The 13,542-nt window shown below is 50.5% G+C and overlaps 5 protein-coding genes across 5 annotated transcripts; all 5 read right to left on the reverse strand.

The window, feature by feature from the left end:
* Positions 1-158: 158 nt before the first annotated feature.
* On the reverse strand, positions 159-2,278 carry N7489_011889 (uncharacterized protein; the record flags this gene model as incomplete). The annotated part of the gene is made up of 2 exons (XM_056717638.1): positions 159-1,243; positions 1,294-2,278. The coding sequence occupies 2 exons, from the start codon at positions 2,276-2,278 to the stop codon at positions 159-161; spliced, it is 2,070 nt and encodes a 689-aa protein (XP_056565260.1).
* Positions 2,279-3,014: 736 nt separating this feature from the next.
* On the reverse strand, positions 3,015-4,030 carry N7489_011890 (MBL fold metallo-hydrolase; the record flags this gene model as incomplete). Its single annotated transcript, XM_056717639.1, has 3 exons — positions 3,015-3,449; positions 3,534-3,974; positions 4,022-4,030. The coding sequence occupies 3 exons, from the start codon at positions 4,028-4,030 to the stop codon at positions 3,015-3,017; spliced, it is 885 nt and encodes a 294-aa protein (XP_056565261.1).
* Positions 4,031-4,662: 632 nt separating this feature from the next.
* On the reverse strand, positions 4,663-6,253 carry N7489_011891 (glutamate decarboxylase; the record flags this gene model as incomplete). Its single annotated transcript, XM_056717640.1, has 2 exons — positions 4,663-4,777; positions 4,830-6,253. The coding sequence occupies 2 exons, from the start codon at positions 6,251-6,253 to the stop codon at positions 4,663-4,665; spliced, it is 1,539 nt and encodes a 512-aa protein (XP_056565262.1).
* Positions 6,254-6,695: 442 nt separating this feature from the next.
* N7489_011892 (acetoacetyl-CoA synthase) lies at positions 6,696-9,004 on the reverse strand (the record flags this gene model as incomplete). Its single annotated transcript, XM_056717641.1, has 5 exons — positions 6,696-6,848; positions 6,915-7,255; positions 7,306-7,763; positions 7,837-8,849; positions 8,900-9,004. 5 exons carry the CDS (start codon positions 9,002-9,004, stop codon positions 6,696-6,698), a joined length of 2,070 nt encoding a protein of 689 aa, XP_056565263.1.
* A 1,997-nt stretch (positions 9,005-11,001) lies between these two features.
* On the reverse strand, positions 11,002-12,450 carry N7489_011893 (uncharacterized protein; the record flags this gene model as incomplete). The annotated part of the gene is made up of 3 exons (XM_056717642.1): positions 11,002-11,927; positions 11,985-12,322; positions 12,371-12,450. The coding sequence occupies 3 exons, from the start codon at positions 12,448-12,450 to the stop codon at positions 11,002-11,004; spliced, it is 1,344 nt and encodes a 447-aa protein (XP_056565264.1).
* Positions 12,451-13,542: the final 1,092 nt, after the last annotated feature.

A 13,542-nucleotide genomic window follows, 5' to 3' on the forward strand; every position in this document is an offset into this window, starting at 1 on the left:
GAACGCCACGGGATATCAACGGATATTAACAAGTCATGATCTTCGTCGCCATGCCAGCATGTGACAGCCCTGTTCTCTATGTACACCCTCCACCATTTAGGTCAAGGGCCATTTCAAGTGGTCCCGAATGTAATCCAGCTGCACCCATCTAGCACCGTTTATTCCACTAGCCACACGGGCGACTTGATCAGCACCGTTGCAGGACCTTTGCCGCGCACTTCGACGGCCAGGAACGCAGCGAACCGGATACGCGGGTTGCTCGGAGCTACATCCGTAGGCTCACTCTTGTCTTCAGCTGGTCCAGGCGCCGGCGCCGGACGACTGGTCTCGCCAGAGGCATGCTTGCGGCTTATCAACGCGCCAAAAATGGACTTCTTCGTGGGCTTTTGCTGTGCCGGTGAGGCGTTCTCTATCACTCCGGCGGTTGAGCCAGATGAGGCATCCCCCTCTATCGTGGCAGGCTCCTCGAGTTGCTCTTGGTCTGAGGGTGGTGGGGGCGGGTGGCTCAGTGCGGGTAGTTGACCTTCCACCTTCATGTATTGCTCGGCCAGGGAGATTCCTGGTGGGAAATAATCGACGCAGACATCGCGGGCTTCGAGGGGGATTTTCTCGGTGATGTTAATTGAGTTCTCAATGATCATGCGCACGCTTGCCTCTAGCCCTGGCAGCGCGGTTTCGTGCAGCTGGGATCCCATAAAGGCAGCGAGTTCCACGATTAAGTGCTCGACTAGCTCAACGCGATGTTTTTGGGCTTCGGGTCCGGCTAAGGAATCACTCAGTCCGTCGAAGGTCGTGCGGCGCCAATAGGAGAGTCTCGCAGAGGCATTCTCGCGGTCTTCGTCGGATGATGGTCGCTGCCGTCGCAGGTTCATTTCGATATTCTTCAACTGCACGCTGAATGCTGGCTCCAAAGATGGATGGAAATAACGCTGGAATACTTCTTCTACTAGCCATCGGCTGATTACAGCACGTCCGACCGCGGTCATTTCTTTCGTGCCGACCGATAACGCATCATCGGTGACCATTCCATTCAGCCAGGATGGAATACTGCGCCAATCTTTGCGCACTGAGAATGCTAGGTCTTTAATCGCTCCGTCAAGTCGCTGGAATCGGCTGGTATATTCATTATCGTCAAGTACGGTACGCGACACCGCCATCCGTTGGTGCGCTACCGTGTTCTGGAGATGCTGAACCTGCGCATCCTTTTCAAAGTAGTATCGTTTCACCTTGGAATACTTGGCCTCTGCTCATCGTTAGTTTACTGAAAAGCAAAACCGGAATCAAGATGCTTACGGAGTTCATCATGCTTCTGGATCAATGCCCGCACGTCCACTTCCCCGGAATCCTCGCGGCGGTGTGTATTGGTGGGTGTGCTTCGTCCGGGATCAGGCATGTTGTTTGACACACTACCCTGCCGACTGCGGTTCTGCTGCGGAGAACCTGTGGATCTTTGTCTGTCCAACTGATGGAACTGACTCTGGTTCTGGGATTCCTGCGCGGAAGACTGCATGGCGTCAGGATAAATGGACTGTAACGGGGAAAGCGGCTCGTGAGTCTGCTGGGATGGGGGCCGGGTATTCAATACCGGATCCTGAGGAGGGGGGAAAGCTTGTCCCCGATGAAGATGTTCCGACGCGTATCGCGGTGATTCGGGGGCGATATCGGTGGGCGACGGGCGGACGTACTGTTCAAGCAGGGTTGAGTCGGTGGTGGACCGCTGCAATTTGGTATAAAGCGGCTGCAAACGTTGCTGTGACCACCCGGAGTTGTCTTGGGCGTGAGCTGGATGGGAAGGTCGGGGACCTCGTTGAGCCTGGTATTGCTGTTGGTGGGCAAGAGATGGTGTGGTTAACGGTGACGGGTTCTCCGCGTAGGAATGCCGATGTGGGTGAAACTCGTCAGACTCGTCCAGCGTCTCTGGATGCAAAGTCCCGGGTGAGGTAGGTTGTGAGATGGGAAGCGAGATTGTTTTGCCCTTCACAGAGGCGCTGCGCTCGATACGGCCCTTTTTGCGATGCGAGTCGTCAGGGGTCACAATGTTGACGGTCGGTCGGTCACGCAAAGGTTTATGACGCTGACTCTGTGACCTATTTAAAGTCTGAGGCTGATTTTGTACAGAACCAACAGAGTACTCGAATTGTGAAAGGCGCCGGTCTGAGTCGGCGGCTATGTTGGGGTCCGGTGGAGCAAACGCGGGGCGGGCCAACTGTTCGTCGCTGCGCATAGAATGATGACTTGTCCGATTCGAAGGCGACCTGCTTTTAAAGAGGTTGCGCATCACTGCTTCTGATGAGAAAAGAAAAGGGGAGAGGGAGAGAGAGGGGCAGAGGCTGATTTGGTGGACCTGGGGTCGACGGGCCGTGATTGGAGAGCTTGTTCTATATATAGGGTAAACAATGGACGGCGTTGGACTTTGCAGCACATGTATAGTCACCTACGTATAGTATTTGAATGCTGTAACTGATATGATGGATAAATTAATGGTATAGTAACTAATACAATTAGTCCATGGAGGCTCGTGTCAATTACATGTGACAAGTGTACGTAGATATCCTCTCTACTCTATATCAGTCTTAGCTACACCTGGGACGGCTATGTATAGCTATATCAACAGACCTCAAAGAAAAGTAAGCATTTAAAAGAACAGCGTTACAATTTCATATAGGCCATCTAAAGTGGAATACTTTAGACGATATGGAGGGACACTGAACCGAACACGAGCCATATACGAGCCTCGTCATCTACTACTCCGTACATACATACCACACTTCGGTTATAAACCGCCCCCAAATTCTCTGAGACTTTAAAAAAGAAATTAAGGACCCGCTCTTCAGGCGAAGCAAATTGTAATTTTTCAGATGAAGTACCATTCCCCACACCAAGAATGGTATGAAGTCGAAATATGTGAGAAAGCCCTTCCTTCCTCTGAGCCTCGGACCAACGCGTCCGGGGCTGAGCTCAGGCAGACACGCGTACGGAGTAGACAAAAATCGATATCTTACCATTAGGCTCTTTTACTTCATAACTCGAAAGCGATACTGCTCCTTCCGATCCAAAAATACAACCTTGTCCAATAACCCCGCCGCCTCGACCATACGCTTGAAATCTTCTAGCGGACTTGCAAACACGTCGTAGTCATCGTAATGGATCGGAATTGTAACGTCTGGTCGAATCAGCTGGATCAATTTCAGACCCTGCTCCGCATCCATGGTGACCATCAACGCTAGCGGTTCCATTAGTCTTCCTACTAATGGAGAAGGAATGGTTGTGCCGCCGAGATGGGCGAGCATCAGGTCGATCCGTTGGCCTGCGTATCGCCTTGGAATTTCCTGCAGCTCGTCTACTAGTAGCGTGTCCCCCGAGATGTAGATGCGATAACCGCAGGAGAAGTCTGCAGTATTGGGTCTGCCATGGCCTAGCTCGAGCATCCAGCCGTTGGTTGGCGGGACCTGTTGGTTCGTTAGATTGAGATCCGACTAACTAGGAACATTCAGAGAAAAAAAAAAAAAAAAAGGAAAAAAAAAAAAACTCACCGCACTGGCTAGCTCGTTGAGCTTCTCCACCACTGTATTAGGAGGCACATGTTTCCCCGGCATCCCCGTCACACGCAGTCGGGGCTGTTCTGGCTCTTCTGTGCCTTCGATATTCACCTCGATCTGCTCAAATGGATCGAGCGCGGACACAGATGTAAACGGGTCCTTTTTCTGGGAAGTGAGATGCTGCGCCGCATGTGGTGTAGTGATAATGGGTAGATCGCGCCTCAATGAAGCCTCAACCTTTTTATCAAAATGGTCCCTGGCAATATCAATGAGCTGCTCAATACCTCTAGGCTCCGGGACATACTCGTGATAGTGGGAGAGAAGGACAAGATCAATCTGAGGGAGGTCGTGCAGGTCGATAGCTGGGTCAGTGAGCCGCTTACTTGACACTCCTGGCCCGAGGTGGACATGGTCGCCTGCGTGGAGGAAGTTGGGCTATCACAGTCAGTCTGTGAGAATTAGGCTGCCCATCAAGAGCTCACATCCGTCATAATCCGTATTCCAGCCCATTCTCTGCTTCGTTTAGTACACGCTCATAAAATTCCTAGATCTGCACAGACATAATTGTTGTGGCCGTCCCAACAAAGAATACGGCTGCGTTCTCATCGCCTGATTTGGATGGATGAAGTTTCATCGCCTTGGCTGGTGGAAGGTGAGCCGGGGTAGAAGTCGACGGTGGAAGGTCTCGGGTTGGGGGCTTATTCCCCCTCAGGTCAATTGAAATACGCTCCATGGTAAATGATCATGTGAGGAGATAAATTGTAGGAAAGAAAGCACTGCAACTTTAGAGGGGTGTTTGACTACTCTTATATACCTAGGTAAGTCTTCGTATACATGACATCATAATCGATAATGGGTTCAATAGACAAAGCTGGTTGGCTCTGACTGTTAGTTTGCCAGGTTTATTGATTTACTCATTTCATTTCCATGGTCCATATGCTACTGGGTATCGATCAAATGAGTTGGATCCTGTCATAGGAACACGAGATACTCTCCAGGGCTCCAAGTCTGCGTGCGACACTGATATAATTCATCCTCGAAAATACCTAGATACTCCATCCGACCCTCCCTTTGCACAGCATATTCTGAATATGAGCAATAGGGTGTTGAACAACGTACGAAACTAACAAACTCCATGTGTCTTGCCAGTCTGTCCTTGCAACGAGTGTTTCTCGCCCATGTAATGAGCGTGAACACGCGACTGGTGCCGAGGGTGGTTGCGGTGGTTTTTCATATGCCTGTGGAGATGTCAGTATGGAAATAGAAACATCTATGACAGAAGAAACTTACGTCTTGTACTTGTCAAGCATGGATTTGTCCATAGCATCCAAAGACTCGATAGCAAGTTTGAAGTCCTGGAGCAAGCTATCGCATCTGTGCATGCTGAAATCTTCGCGGATGACAATGCGCATCATCTGCAGCTTCTCGCTGTTGGGCGCCATAGTGTACGCAGGTACAATCCAGCCCCGCTCGCGTAGCTGGTGGGCCACAGCAAATTCATCGTAGATACGGCTGTCGTCTGTGGGAAGGCGCCAGGCCACCAGTGGCAGGCCCCGACCCTGTGTCTGGCTCAATATGACCATGCCCATCTTTTCAAACTCTGAAGACATGTAGTCGCTTATGCGAGTAATGTTGGACATAATTGCGCGGTAACCGTGTTTGCCCAGGCGGATCAGCTGGTAGTACTGCCCAATAACATGAGAAGCGCCCTTGGAGAAGTTCAAAGTAAAGCTGGCCTGGTCAGCTCCTAGATAGTTGATGTTGAACACCAATTCCTGGGGTAGATACTCCGGAGAGCGCCAGATGACCCATCCGACACCGGGATAGACCAGACCATACTTGTGACCAGAGACGTTGATGGAAACCACCTTTTCCAGGCGGAAGTCCCACTTAAGATCAGGCTGGATGAATGGAGCGACAAAGCCACCACTAGCTGCATCAACGTGGATTGGGCAGTCGATATTACGCTCCACTAGTAGATCGTTGATCGCCTTGATATCCTCGTATTCGCCGGTGTAGGTGGTACCCAAGATAGCGCAGATACCGATTGTGTTCTCGTCCACCAAATCGACTGCCTGTTTAGGGTCGATCACGAAGCGAGTGTCGGTGCAGTAGACGTACTTCTCCTCGATCTCGAAGTAACGAGCAGCCTTTTCCCAGCAGACCTGGACAGCACTGTTCATGATGATGTTGGGACGCGAGTAGTCCTTGCCCTCAGCCTTGCGCTTGTTCTGCCATCGCTTCTTCATAGCCAGTTTTCCCAGCATAATAGCCTCGGAAGACCCAATGGTTGAAGTACCCATGGCATTCTCACCGGAGGCATCAGTGGGAATATGAAAGAGTCTAGCAATCATATTCACGCATCGGTTCTGGATCTCGGCGGAGTGGGGATATTCCTCGTAATCAATGAAGTTCTTGCTGAAAGATTCGGTCATTATCTGTTCGATCTCGTCTTCCATGTAGGTGGTGACGAAACTAGCGAGGTTGAGCTTGGGATTACCGTCCAGACTCAGCTCATCCTTGATCATACGAGCTGCAATCTGGCGAGGCATCTCTCGCTCTGGCATTTCATGCAGAGGCATATGATCAGCGGCAAAGTGACTGCCGTAGACATTGGTTTCGAAATCATCTATGTCCGGAGGAGCAACGGAGACAATGTCATGAGTAGAGGGTGGGACCTCATTGTCCTTCTTAACTTTAGCGAGATGGACCATAATTGCGAAATGCAAAAGAGAAAAGCTCAAAAAGCAAATAAACAGCAGCAATTGAAGGAATTAAAGGAATTGAGGGAAGAGGAGAGGAGAGGGGAAGAAGCACGGAAACGATAAATACGCCCAGGTGGACGTGCGCGGTGCTTTGATGACGCAGAAGACACACCGAACCACCTGGGGTACTTCAATCAGCCCATCACTTTTCCTTCTGCTTCTTCTACCTTTTCTACTTACTATTCCTTTCATATGCGTTGTTCAATATTTCTATTTCAATCTACTTCCTATCTTCTACTATGTATTCTTATATCCAAAACTCCCCCAAAAGAGATCCCGGTGTTGCTAAAGCTTGGTCAAAGCTTGGCAAAGCGAAGTGACGATCCCGATGGACCCGGTCTGCTCCTCTCATATGGAGTCACTTGGGATGGGAAGATGTCCAAGAGTCCGTTCAGAGCTTACTCTCGCGCAGAGTTTCCACTTTGGCGAATTGATAGTAGAAGTCCAAGCTCTTCGGGTTGAGCAGTGTACCCGACGGCTTAATGATTTTTCCAGACACAATCTGCTTCACAGGGAGCTCCACCTTTTTCAGGTTGACCGTGGTCTATGACGATATACGTGGGTCAGTTCCGCTCTTACAGATCTTGTTTTTCACTACAAAAGCACATACCGGGATTTCATGGGTCTCAAACGTGAACATGGGTACATGGCGAGGGCTCAGCTCTGAACGGATGGCGCTCTTCACTCGTGCAACCAGGTCCGGTGTGAACGCCACCCCTGGTCTCATCAGCAAAAAGAGTATCACCCGCTCGTCCGTATCTGTTGGTCGTCGCTGGCCTACGCATATGGAATCGCTAATCTCTTTCGAAAATTGGCCCTCAAGTACCCGATAGATCTCGGCCGATCCAAATCGCACTCCCGACGGGTTGAGCACCCCATCAGCGCGTCCGTGAAACACAATTTGTTTCGTGATTGGATGGATGGAAACGAAGTCGCCGTGTGTCCACACGTCTGAAGAGAATTAGCGACCATAGTCATAGGCACAGGGGGAGTGGCCCCACTGTCGAATCTCTCAAAATACGCATCATGGTACTTCTTGCCGCTCTCATCCCCCCAGAATAGTGTGGGCATGTTGGGAAAAGCAGATGTGGCGACCAATTCGCCTGGAACACCGTCCTCCACGGGTACTCCCTTGATCCCGTCGCCGCCCTCAATCGTAGAGTCGTAAACCTCCACGGGAATGCCCAGGCTGCATCCGGCGCACCCACCAACATATAGTGGGACAAGGGGGTTGCCTGTTCCAAAGGATCCTGCAATATCAGTGCCACCAGAAATATTATTCAGACGAGTATGGGATGGGAACCCTTCGTCATAGAACCACTCAAACAATGCATCCCGAAGGACCATGCCAGTGCTTGTGACAACCCGTAACGAGCTGAGATCAACTTTCTCGCGGGGTTTGATCTTAGCCTGTTGTAACTCATGGAGCCACCGGGGTGATATTCCAAGGTGGGTCACCCTGCCATCGATTAGCCGGGGACTTCAAATGTACATCGTGGAGTGAATGTCATGTCAACAAAAGGACGACTTACTTCTCCTGTGCTGCAAGGTCAACCAAAGCAGTGATACCTGGGATAAATGGGCTTCCATCATACAGCACCACCCGTGCCCCAAAGAGTAAAGTCTGCACAGCACTCATATACATAATCCATCCGGTTGTCGTATATTGTAAGGTCACACAGTCAGGCCCGAGATCACTATGCAATCTTCCCTCCTTGCTCGAGTTTAGAAGCACGCCACCCACAGAATGGACGATACACTTCGGCTGTCCTGTCGTGCCAGACGAGTAAACCACCAAGAAGGGATCGCGAAATCCAACTCTTTCAAATTCAAGTTTCTCATTTCCGCCCGCCTTTTCGAGGAACTCCGCCAGAGTCTTGGTCCTAGGGATGGAGTTGATATCCGCCGGCCGCGAATGGAACCGAGGTAGTGAGACGACTCCCTCAAATTCAGGGACAGACTCCATGCCTTTCACGATTTCCCCAATCTTCGATCGCAAGTCGATGGTCTTACCATTATAAACCGCCAGGTCGTCCATAAACAGCCAGCGAGGCTTGATCTGAAGCAGTCTATCCAAAACGCCTTTAGTACCCATATCCGTGGAACTAGATGAGAAGATAGCACCCAGAGCCGTTGACGCCAAGAACACAAATAGTGTATCGATACTATTCGCCGCGCAGAGAGCAATACGATCACCCTGAACGACCCCATGAGCCTTCATAGCCTGGACCAACGCTCCAGTCCGTCGTCGGAGCTCACCCCAGGTGAGATGGATAACCTCATGCGCAGCGCCTTCTCGAACTTCGCTAACAGCGATCTTCTCGTCTTCCTTGTCTGTTTTGTCGCCAGCAATGCGTGAGAAAAGCAGGTTCTCGGCGAAGTTCAGACGTACACCGGGGAACCATTCGGGCACGCTATCCATTCGAGCGGTTTCATCAACTACCTTTGTGTAGGAGCCCTCGTGGATCAGTTGGAAGTATTTCCAGCAGAATTCCCAGAACGCTGAGCGGTTCTTGACCGAATACAGGTACATATCATGGAAGGACTGGGAGATGTTAGATAGATAGCATCTTTCCACAGACCAATCTCACTCACGTCGAACTTGTGTCCGGTGGATTTCTCTAGGTCTCGCCGGAAGCGACCCATCTGGGTCGACTCGGGGGCTGGATGCTGCCATAGTTTACGTGGAAGAGATGTCATCTTGAGAACTGAATAGTAGTATTTGAGCAAGGTAGAGTTTCCCCAGATTTATATACTTCTTGGAATGTTACCGAGGCCCGAAACAGCTGTAAGCGGGTGGCCTGCGGGCCCGGGGGAACCCCGCTTGGAGATGTGGCTAGACCGATTCTGTACATATGTACATATTGGACATCCACACGTCTTATTCTCATTATATCGTTTACCACTTGTGTCTTTCCAAGAAGAGGCATGGGAACAACCGCTCGAGAAACGGAGAATCAGGCCGCCACTAAGCCAGGTGTTTTCATCTACTTGCTTCATGGACTCCCTAATATGGACTATATTCTGAGTTGAATGGTAGCATCTTTCGCTAGGTATTGACTAGGGAGAGAGAGGTATCTTTTATGGTCAGAATGTAAGATCAAGAAACTAAGAACCCGAGAGAAATAGGTAGTAAAATTAGACCGTATGAGCTGCCAGTCAACCGCGGGGTCATTGGGCTACGAGTTCAACTAGAGTATCAACATCAGTACATATATAGCTCATAATGTAGCGTAACTAACAACATAGGCATCTGGATGATCACTTACCACAATTTCCATGTTTGGTCAGTCATCCCAGGATCACGGGAATGTCCATAAACCCGCATAGTGTTGACAGCAGCTGATGTATCGGCATCATTCATGAGGCGTCTGAGGAGGACCAGACGGGAATATATGTTAATGCCAACTGGAACCGCGAAGGCTGAGGTATGAAATCCGTAATGATCCCTGAATACTTGAGTTCGCTTTCCAAAGGCTCAACGTTCATGTCATTTCCCCAATGAAAGGCAGCACTGGTACCTTATCATAGAGTCGAATAGTGGAAACGTCGAGTAAGAGGACGAAGTAAAAGAACTCAGGCAATCAACTTTAGGAGAGAGGGAGCTGCAGGTCCGGTGATATATCATGTGCTAGGACTGGGTTGTGCCTTCCTTCTTACGCGCCTTCCCCTTCCCTATCAAGCTCACCTTCCCTATTCCTTTCCAACGTTCTTTCCTCTTTCCTCCTTTCCCTCTTCATCTCCTCTCACTCATAAAACTCTGTCTCCCTGGAAACACATGGAGAACCAGGGTCCATGCTGGGGCTCTGCAAATCCTAATATACCTGGGTGTATGCCCAGGTGGGAACAAACGCACTAAAGAAGGTACATATATGCAAAATCACTTTCACCTCTCTTCTTGCCCGTAAGTTACGATATCTTCATAGGAGTCTGCACGAGAATTAACGCAGCCTCAAATGTTGTTATAGCCATCGAAGTCTCAAATGACCCACAGGATCGATATCCGTCCGCTGAAATGTCGTATCGATACTAGTCACCAATTTTCCTGTTCCTAAGGAGAAGGACTGGGAATCTTCGAATTGCTCGAGGTCGGCAAAACCGGAGTGATTAATTGTTCTGGATAAAGGTAAGGTTGTTACACCTAACGGCACTACCTAGAGTAAAGTTCCAACGTTGACGACTGTATAGAGCAGAATCAGAACCTTTTCAGCATCGGCCTGATAGCCGTGCTGTGCTCTACGGGGTGCCATGTTGGTGATATTGTGTCTCCACTGGAGCTACCACCCCACTAATGACGATCTGAGTGGATTGCGATGATACTAGAATAGAGAGAATCCTGATTCGTCCGGGAAGAGAGTCATTGAAGCTCCATCGATGTTCATCTGGAGCTACGCATTGACACCTGACTAGCGGTGTACATCAGACAACTTGGGAGCCCTGGAGCCCAACACTTTGAAGTCATCCACTTAGAACAATTACTTTACGTTACAAGGCCCAAGGACACAAATAATAAGCACTATGATTCTGATTCTGATATATAATTTCAATTGGTGTATCATCAAAGCCTGACAAAAGAAAGAAAAACAAAGCCTGAGGCAGCCGGGGCTAGCCTGCAAGCCCCCCAGCATCCACATCCCCACCTAGCGTACAACACATATCATACACCGGCTCTCTCACTCCCCACAGTAATTAGTTACTTATTTGAACTTGCGCTTCAACCAGGACAGGAACCCGCCCTTCTTCTTCTCGACCTGCTCGGCTACCTCAGATGTCTTCTGAGTCTCTTGCTGGGCCTTATCGGCCTCCTCCTTGACAGGCTCAGTCTTGGTCTCAGGCTTGGGTGCCTCAGTCTTAGGCATCGGCTCCTCGCCACGCTTCAAGGCAGCTTCGGGCTTCTTGGGCTCAGCCTCCTTGGCAACAACCGGAGCGGCAGCCGGAGCAGCAGCTGGGGCAGCAGCCTTATCGCCCTTGGAAGAGAGAATGGCAGCGTTCGCGGCGGCGACCGCTTCGGGAGAGGAGGTAGACTTGCCGGCGCCAGACTGAGCAGCGGTAGTCTTGGGGACAGACTCGGCAGGGATCTTCTCCTCAGCGACCTTAGGTGCCTCGGTGACCTTCTTCTCCTCGGCAACCTTGGGTGTCTCAGCAACCTCCTTAGGTGCCTCGACCTTCTCCTCAGCGACCTTAGGTGCCTCGACCTTCTCCTCGGCGATCTTGGGAGCCTCAGCGACCCTCTCCTCGACCTTAGGTGTCTCAGCAACCTTGGATGCCTCATCCTGGACAGGAACAGGCTCAGGGGTCGTGAGCGCTGCAGTGGAAGCGGGTCCAGCACCGGCCAGGGTATCGACGGTCTTCTTCTCCTCCGGCACGCTAGCCGGGAGCGCCTCCTCGTCGGTCTTGGGCATCTTGTGGGGCTTCAAGTTTTCCTCAGTGTTGAAGATGGGCTTCTCGTACGGGCGCTTGGGGTGCGCGGCATCGCTCTCGACGGGGGCGGCAATAGGCGCGGGCGCATCGACAGCCGGGGCAGTTGATTCCGAGGTCTTGGGGCGCTCGGCCAGTGTCGCAGGAACACCGGCCGTGGTGGCCAAGGAAGCGGGCTCCTTCGGGGTCGACTCCGGGAGGATAGCTGCAGGTTTCCAGGTTAGTTCCATCTTTGTCGCATTTTTACTAACACGTGTCATACCAGTGCCTGCGGCGGCGCCATCTTCCAACTCGCCCAGCTGGCCGGCCTTGGAGGCCCGCGCTTTCTCCACAGCCTCATCCACTGTACCCTCTGTCGCAAGAGCCTTCTCGGCCTTCATAGCCTCTTTGGTCTCCACATCCTTGGTCTCCGCCACAGCTGGGATCATAGTTGCGGGGGCTTCGGTCTCGGGGGTGGCCTCAGGCGCCTTGACGGGCTCGGTGATGGGCTCGGCGACGGTCTCGGTAGGCTGTGTCGCAGTCTCGGGCGTGACGGTTTGCTCGGCGGTCTCAGTCTGACCTTCGGTCTGCTTGATCTGCTCCTCGGTTTGACCGGGTTCACTAAAGAGTTAGATGGTGATGTGGCATAATTGGACTTTTCCAACTTACACCACGTCCTTGACAGTCTCTACAGCGGCGGCGACGGGCTTGCTGCCCTTCTTGTTCTTCTTTCCACCTTTCTTACCCATGATTGAATTGATTCTGCGCTGGTCAGAAGATGAAATATAGTAAAAAGCGAAGTTAACTTACTATAGTAGTGAAGTGTAGGAAGGAAGAAGTCAAGTAAGGGATGACGCGGTATGTTCTCTTCTCTAGGGTTCTTGGATCCGTGGTGAGGACAGTTCTGGAACACAAAGTATCACAAATTTAATCTCTTTTTTTTTCTACTTTTCTTATTTTAGTTAGTTATTTAGTTGTTTAGTTATTATTAGATTCAAATGCATTCAATTTTCTATTCTAAAAGAATTGAATTCGTTATACATGTCTTTTCCCTTTTGTTACTCTACATTCCTCCGCATGCGATGTCTTTCATAGTTGGTCGTGTGAGCATGGGCCAGCCCTAACGTCTGCATCGGGTAAATAGGGTTGTGCCTGCGCAACTAGGTAGGGACCGTCCAGGGGTACTCAGGGCAGGGACCTCAAGGATGATCTGGGGAAAGGCGCAAAGTCTAACGCAGTATGTATCCCATTATTCCTAAGTCATTCAGAAACCACCCAGGTGGACATTCTTCGTGGAGAAAGGGTCCAGGGCAAAATAGCGATTACATCATCTTTTGTTATTCTTGGAAGAATAACAAAAGACGAAAATAGTAATCATAAAAATAGTAAAAAATTGAAAATGAGCAAAATGCAAGGTCCATGGCTTTGAAAGCCTCCAAACCCCACTAGATGTACTTTGTCTACGTACTACAAAGCAGTTTGGGTCATGCATAAATATGCAGCGAAAATTATGTAGGATATATAAAAAAGAAGTGACCGACGCAGGGATCGAACCTGCAATCTCTTGATTCGTAGTCAAGCGCCTTGCCATTGGGCCAGCCGGCCTGTTATAACGTTTCACCCAGCGAGACTGCACTTATTAGGCGAAACCTTCGGGCTGCCGACTAATAATTTTTACACGCACTAAATGAGAACACTCGCGCAAAAAGAATACATACGATTGTACTACAAGCATGTGGAAAAAGAATGTGACCGACGCAGGGATCGAACCTGCAATCTCTTGATTCGAAGTCAAGCGCCTTGCCATTGGGCCAGCCGGCCTGATATATATAGTTTGGCCA

The sequence above is a fragment of the Penicillium chrysogenum genome (genome assembly GCF_028827035.1).
Source record: "Penicillium chrysogenum strain IBT 35668 chromosome Unknown utg000005l_segment0_segment0, whole genome shotgun sequence".
Classification (NCBI taxonomy): Eukaryota; Fungi; Ascomycota; class Eurotiomycetes; order Eurotiales; family Aspergillaceae; genus Penicillium; species Penicillium chrysogenum.